The sequence below is a fragment of the Colossoma macropomum genome, unplaced genomic scaffold (assembly GCF_904425465.1).
Source record: "Colossoma macropomum unplaced genomic scaffold, Colossoma_macropomum, whole genome shotgun sequence".
In the NCBI taxonomy this organism is placed as follows: domain Eukaryota; kingdom Metazoa; phylum Chordata; class Actinopteri; order Characiformes; family Serrasalmidae; genus Colossoma; species Colossoma macropomum.
In genome coordinates, this window is record NW_023494802.1 from 29,008,525 (window position 1) to 29,016,281 (window position 7,757).

The 7,757-nt window shown below is 38.4% G+C and overlaps 1 protein-coding gene across 1 annotated transcript; it reads left to right on the plus strand.

The window, feature by feature from the left end:
• The first annotated feature begins 207 nt into the window (after positions 1-207).
• r3hdml (R3H domain containing-like) lies at positions 208-7,238 on the plus strand. The gene is made up of 6 exons (XM_036591798.1): positions 208-340; positions 2,327-2,617; positions 3,659-3,777; positions 5,319-5,421; positions 6,629-6,744; positions 6,886-7,238. The coding sequence occupies exons 2-6, from the start codon at positions 2,348-2,350 to the stop codon at positions 7,010-7,012; spliced, it is 735 nt and encodes a 244-aa protein (XP_036447691.1). The 5' UTR covers positions 208-340; positions 2,327-2,347; the 3' UTR covers positions 7,013-7,238.
• Positions 7,239-7,757: the final 519 nt, after the last annotated feature.

Below are 7,757 nucleotides of genomic sequence, written 5' to 3' on the forward strand. Positions count from 1 at the left end.
TTTGGCGCAGGATGGAGAGCGTGTGCTGAAAAAGCAAAAGAAAACTCCCATCAAATTGTTTCACGAACCCAGAGACCGTCCCTCTGGGGGCAGAAAGAGCGGACTGGGTTCTCCTTCTTCGTCGACGTCAGATGGCCTCAGAGACTTCTGGCCCACTTAAAGTGCCCTGCTGCAAGTGTCAAAGGGTGTTGTTTGCGAAGGCCGGCGTTTAAGTGGAGATCCTCGCAGGCGTTCCCTTCCACCACAGTGCTGGAATCCCTGCTGAAGGTATGCGAAGTGAAGAGCACTCTAACTTAGGACTCACTCTTTCTCTTGGGGGATTGCAAGGCTTCATTCAGAGGTATATTCCAGTATTCATCTTCTCTAGGGAATGCACTCTGGAAGTACAGATGTCTTGTTACTCTTGGAGAGCACAGTAATAAAGAGAAAGACAGTAGTATATTGGAGATGTAGGCTAAATGGGCTAAATATTGCAAATGCTGATATTGATTTCTTGACAGTAAAAGGGTTCATCAGCTATTTTCGGATTCACATTTTAAAATGCAAGCTTTTTGTTCATTTTAAGAATTCAGTAAATAACATGAATTATTTCATACTATGAAACTGTATGTTATATTGTATTATGCCATTATGAGTGTTATGAATTGAAGTGTGGGCCCACATACAGACCTTTTCTAAAGTGAAAGTGCATTTTTACATGTCTTTATGCTGCACAGCGACTGGCTATTTGCTATCTTTTTGAGTTTTGCTCAGTGCTCAGTGCCACAGGAGTAGTTAATCACTATACCATAATCCTGCTGTACATCTGTCTACTGCTGGAAGAACATAACCAAACATGCTAAGATGGCTAACAGTGAGTGGAAGCTAAAAGTCACCAGTTAGCAAGACTCTGTTTGCACAATGCTAACTGGTGGCTATTGAGTTAGATACGTTCCTAGCAATATTAGTCTTTTCAACCGATGGATATTCCTGAGTGAAAGAGATTAACCAAACACATACTAACATGGCTAGCAATGGTTGGAAGGTGGCATGCTGACTGGTTGGTGTTCAATTACATTCAGTTAGCTTTTTGGATTGGTGCCAAATCCTGAAAGAGCTTAACCAGACATGACTATATAGCCCATTTTAGGAAGACACCCAACATGCTAATGTGGCTAACAATGATTGAAAGTTAAACTACCAGTTAGTATGACTCTATTACAGTTACTGTTACAGTTCATTTCTAGAAACATTAGCTTTTAGATTGTTGGCTGCTCCTGAAAGAGCTCAACCAAAATTACTAACATGGCTAGCAATGACTGGAAGCTAGTAGCCACTAGTTAGCATGGCTCTTTTTGGACAATACTAATTGTCAGTTATTCAGTAGCAGTCATTCCTAGCAATATTAGCTTTTTTGAGTGATGGATGTTCCTGAAAGGAAGAGCTTAACATGGCTAACAATGAAAACTAGCCACCAGTTAGCACGACTCAGTGCATGCTAATTGATGGCTTTTCAGTTAACCCCATACATGACTAGGGCCCAAAATATTTTATTAAAACTTCGATAACCTAACAATAGCTCAACCAGTTTGCCTTAAAGTGCCTATAGTTACTGAATAATAAGCCTTATTATGTAATAAGCCTGTGGTTTAAAGGGTTTAAAATTCATTCCAAGCAATAATAGCTTTTTAAATTGAAGGCTACTTCCAAAAGGAAGAGCTTAACCAAATACTCACATGGCTAACAATGACTGGAAGCTGGCAGCCACCAAGTAGCATGACTTTATTATACTAATTGATGGGTGTTAAATTACACCAGAGACATTATAAAGGTGGAGACAGGTCACTGGTCAAAATATGAATGGGAAAGCAGTTTAGAGTATTTTGGTCTCTCCCCATTCAAAGATAGAGAGGTCTGGTCTTGCATGGCTGGAAATAAATGAGAATTGACTCAATTAGCTTTTTGATTGGTGGCTATTCCTGAAAGGAAGAGTTTAACCAGGCAATTCTGACTCAATTTGTCTCATGACATTCAGTTACATTCATACCTAGCAAAATTAGCTTATTTGATTGATGGCTTTTGATGAAAGGAAGAGCTTAACCAACGATTCTAACATGGCTAACAATGATTGGAGGCATTTGCATAATACTAATTAGCATTTGCAAAATGCTAATTGGTACCTACTCAGTTGAATTTATTCCTAGCAGTATTAGGTTTTTGATTGGTTTTACTCCTGAAAGGACCAATAAGCATGAGTCTGTTTGAAGTATGTTCAGCTGTGACTATTCACATTCATAGTTTGGAATGTTAGTCTTTTTGACCAAACTAATCCTTTAACATCATATAGGCACTTTTCCAGAGCTGTGCCATGCGTGTGGCCTGCACTCATCTGTTCTTGGCTGCCATCTTGTGGGCGACTCCATGTTCCACAGCGGCCGTGGCTCCCTCTGACTCTGCTGAGCTCATCCTCCTCAGCTCCGCTGGCCTGGAGCCAGAGTTAAACCTGAGGAACAGTAGCAGCGCGCCCCGCAGCCGGAGGAAGCGCTACATTTCCTCCAGAGATATGACAGCACTGCTGGATTACCACAATCGAGTGCGCTCCCAGGTCTTCCCACCCGCAGCCAACATGGAGTACATGGTAATGTTACCTCCCTTCAGTCACCATACATTGCAATGTCACATTGGACCCATATTACAGCAGACCATAATGTTGATGACAAGACCTTCTGTAAGACTTACAGTGTTTAAAAGTCTGGAATCACTTGTCATATGAATTATTCTGGTGATTTTATATGCATTAATAACTCACACAGTGTAGATTTACACACTGTATACTAGACACCAGTGGGTGTTTTTAGATGTTTTATTCAATACTTCTAGTATTTCTGGACCCGTTATTTAATGTCAAATAACAAATCGAATGATTGTAAATACAAAACAACATTTTAATTATCTATTTACAACATTTTTGTCACGTTGTGCACATCGAGATGTTATCAGCACATTATAAATAAGAAGAATTCTGGATATTATTTTTTAGAATTTATTTTTTTAGCATTTATTTAGTTTATTGGGGAAAAATATTAAAAGCAGAATTAAATAAATACAAATATTAAATTCAGTACATAAACAGTAATTGTGCATTAAAATGCATCCACATCTTTATTATGCATCTTTTAAATGTAAAAATGTTACTGGATAAACTTGAAATGTTGAGTTCATTGAACCTTAAATAATATGGCAACAAATGTGAAACACAAATTATTCTTCTGTCAACTTAAGTTCAATGAACTCAATATCTCAAGTTAACCTGGATGCTCACCAAGTTTAAATTTTTTTACAGTGGTGCTGATCCATCTCTAACAACTCCAATATTATTTCTTATCAATCAGTCATGCAATTATGAAATTTAACCCAGATTAGAGTGAATTATAATGCTGATGGCATGTCACTCTGTAATGACACCATACAGTATTAGTTATCTATTCTGTCAGAATTCTCCAACTCAAATGTTGGAGGACTTCAGCACTGCCCAGGCGTCGAGTAGGAGCACCTATAAATCGCATATTTAGCTGCAGAACCCCAGTGTGCTTTGACCCAAAAGCTACAAGCATGTATTCAGAGTAATCCTCTTTATTAAAAAATAGTCTTTGCTTCTTGTCCCTCTCTCTTTGGACAGGTGTGGGATGAGAGGCTTGCTAAATCCGCTGAGTCCTGGGCCGCTCAGTGCATATGGGACCACGGGCCTCCCCATGTGATGAGGTACATGGGCCAGAACCTGTCCATCAGCTCTGGAAGGTATTAAAGACTTGTGGAGATATGACAGAACACTCTTAAAAACAAAGGTTCCTAAATGGTTCTTTGCTTGTATGTATTGTTCTATGTGTAGCTTAGCAGCACTTTGTGTGTAGGCTCTTTACATTTCGAAAAGGCTCTTCACACTCCCAAATCTTATTCACCCAAATAGCTCTTTAAATGGTGATTGAAAGCACCTTTCAGTGCGTTCAGCCATGATCCTGGACATTTTAAAGTTTGTCCAGCTCCCAACACACCTGATCCAACTAATCTGCTAAATACAAAAAATGTACAGGGCAGGGATTCCATCGGGACCAGGGCTGGGAACCACTGTTCTACGGCCTCGCTTAAAAGAACCATTTGGTTTTGTTTTTCTTAATTACTTTTATTTTCTTAATTATTTTTATGTCTAATGCAAGTATTTCATGGATACATTAACTTCCATGGCACTGTTCTAGAAATGAAAAAGCCTTCATTGTCTATTTGCTGTGTAAAGTCCATGAATTTACTAATTTGCATCATGCCTATGCCAAAATGCAGTGGGGAGGCTTTTAAATCTTTAGTCCATTGCCAAAATACAATAAAGCCTTCTTTAGTTTCTACAAGAATGGCATGCTAATTAATTTAGTATAATTTTGTGCTATTTTTTCGGGACTTGTAGCTTGGCACTTGTCCCTTACCATTGCACCACATATCATATACAGTACTGTCCAAAAGTCAGAGACCACCCTTCTTGCATTAATTTGTCAGGAGATATTTCTGAGGAGAGTAGATATAAAATAATACACTTGCATGGGAAAAGGAAACTCAGGAAAACAAGTGGAAAAAGCCGACATTTCCAAAACTGGAGTTCAAACAATGATTCAAAGTTATCGAGAAAATGGGACTCCTAACAACCATGCAAGACCTGGCAGACCACCAGCACTGTTATCGTCAGATAAACAGTACTTAAAGCTTTGATCTTTGAGAGAGAGGAGGAAATCAAGCTCCACTCTTGCTTCTGATCTTATAAATCCTCAGTGGTTTCTGTCCATCCTTCCACTGTGAGAACACAACTCAACACTATGAGTCTGAAAGGCTATTAAGAACTAGTTACTGAGAAAAGGAAAAAGGAAACCACCAACCACCAACATGCCAGAGTCCAGAACTGAACATTATTGAATGTGTTTAGGATTACTTCAATCATGAGAAGCAGAAATGCAACCAACTTCTAAGACTGAACTTTGGAGATGTGGAAAAATATCCCTGCAGAATTCTTTAAAAAATTGAAAGCAAGTGTCTCAGAAAAGACGGGAAGCTGTAATGAAGGCAAAGCGTGCACACACTAAACTCTAAAAAATTATATGTTTAGTTGTTGATGCCTCTGTGTAATTTTCTGTTAAATGTATATTTCTGCTTTTTTCCTGATACTGAAAAATGAACTTGCTCTTTAATGGCTGTTTTGACTGAAATCTAAACAAATAATTTTTTTTTTTCATGTCTGCTGTTCTCTCCTTCGGACATCTTACTTTTGTGTAAAAGTGGTTGTGTCTTCCTTCTCGCAGGTACAGGTCAGTTATTGAGCTGGTGAAGTCATGGCATGAGGAGAGGCATTCGTTCTCCTACCCCAACAGATGCACTGGCTCTGTCTGTTCCCACTACACACAGGTACGGCTCTTACAGAAACCACTGTAAAAAAAACCCTAAAGCAGAACTGAAACTGTGCAAGCTGACATACAGCTTTAGCTGAATCATTTTGACAAGGGTTTAGTAATTCTTATGCATAGAGTCATATGCAAAAGTTTGAACATCCCAGCCAAATTACATGTTCTTTTGATTTTACAAGTGAAAATAAGTTACATCCTCTACAGGGAACAAAGTTTAATATGGCATTTTTTTCTGCAAAGTTTAGTGCACAATTTTTATTCATTTGCTGAGTTTAGCGTGTAAAAAAATATATCGCTTAAAATATTAAATGTGCCATAACTTTTGCACAGACTACATTTTATGTTTTATTTTTTTCCAATGTTAAATTTAGCAAATAAACAATAACTGTGCATTAAAATGTGTGTTCTCTGTAAAGGATGTGTGAACTTATTAATAAAACATGTCATTTGACCAAGAGCACCCAAACTTTTGCATTCCATTGTGTCAGTGGTGTTACATTACCATATGTGACTAAAAAAAAGTGAATATCTTTTTGAATATTTTTGTATGGATTTCTGAAAGGATGAAAGACTGACTCTGAGAAGTCCATGGTTAGTGAAATCTTTTTTTCTGATGAATATGGGTAAAATACGGACAGCTTCAGGTGTGCGAAAAGATTGTGTCTGTGGTGTAACTCATGTAATATTAGGTTATTTTAAAATTGAAATAAAATAACAAACTACTTTTGTCAGTGGTGTTACGGTCAGTGGTGTTACCACTTTACTGATGTTGTTCAATATGACAGACTACATTTTACACTTGAATCGCAAACAACATTCATTTGCAATGGTAGAATCACCCATATATTGAAACTCTTTTAGCCCAAAGGCCACAAAACACCTAAAAGGTTTGAGTGCTGACATCACAACAAGAGTGTAATGTGTAATGTGTGGGGCATGGCATTAATAGTACTGTTACAGATACTGTCACAAAGATTTACATGTGTAACACTGTTTTCTTCAAAATAAACCCAGTTCATCATTGTAATACATTATTTTGAAATGAACTACTGCAAAGAAACAAAGAAAACATGCTTATTTGCATTCAAATATGTTGAATGGCTAGATGTCCCCAAACTTTTGACCGCCACTGTGCTTTACAATGCTGTTTAATTAAAAGTCGGAGTGCTGTATGTTAACCCATGGCTGATGTTAATCGTGGGTTACAGATGGTGTGGGCTAGCACCAATAGGATTGGGTGTGCCATCAACAGGTGTTCAAACATGTACGTGTTCGGGAGTACATGGAAACAGGCCACCTTGCTGGTCTGCAACTACTCCATCAAGTAAGACTTAATCATATACCTTTTGAAATGTACCCACATACAGTCCAAGTTAACTTTCCTGCATAATTTACAGATCGTACCAGTTTTAGTGTCAAACTGCTATCAGTCCTGGTGTTAATGTGCTGTTGTTATATCTTGCAGGGGTAACTGGGTGGGTGAAGCTCCATATAAGACAGGAAATCCATGCTCTGCTTGTCCTTCTGTTTACGGAGGATCATGCAACAAGAATCAGTGCTCCACATCCAAACCCAAAAAGAAGTGGTTTTAGTAGCGATTGAGTAAAGGCCGAGGTGGTTCCGTCATGAATAATCCATGAATTATGACTGAAAAAAGGAACTTCATAGCACAATCTTTGATGTAGTACCACTATAAAGTTAGTTAGGCAGTTGTTTGCTGTGTAAAATGTTGTGTTGTTTTTGCTCTTCTTACAGATTTTATGCTGAATCTGAACTAACAGGCCTGGGGCATTTCACTGCCTGTTGAAACAGAACACTGTCAACCATTAACACCTTCTTTAACTGTTCTAGTCTCAGTCTGAAACAGTCAGTCGTCTCACTCTTTATTGTTTCTTGTCCCTTCCCTGGACTGTTTGCACTGTTTTGTATGTTTGCCTTAAGAGTGGCATTGCGGTTAGGTTCATGTTGAGAGTTAAGCACTTTTATGGTTTGTGTACACCCAATAAATTTTCTTTAGATTCGGATTTGTACAGTGTCCTGTGGTATCCAAGTTACTATCTTCTTGAAATGTGTGCTGGACTCTTGTCACGTAAGGAGCATAACTTAGCTTTTTGGCCTCTTAAAGGGGCACTCTGGCCAAAATTAAGCACGTAACCATTGCTACATCAGTTGTAAACATGCTTACTCACCTATTACAGCAGCACTGCAGTAGTGTCTAGAGTGAGATTTCCTGGTTTAAAGACTACACAAACCCCCTTCTGATGACGTATCTTGAAGGTGGAAGTACATTTTGAAAGACTACAAGTGCTTTGAGGGTGCATAAAACAGTTTGGTAAT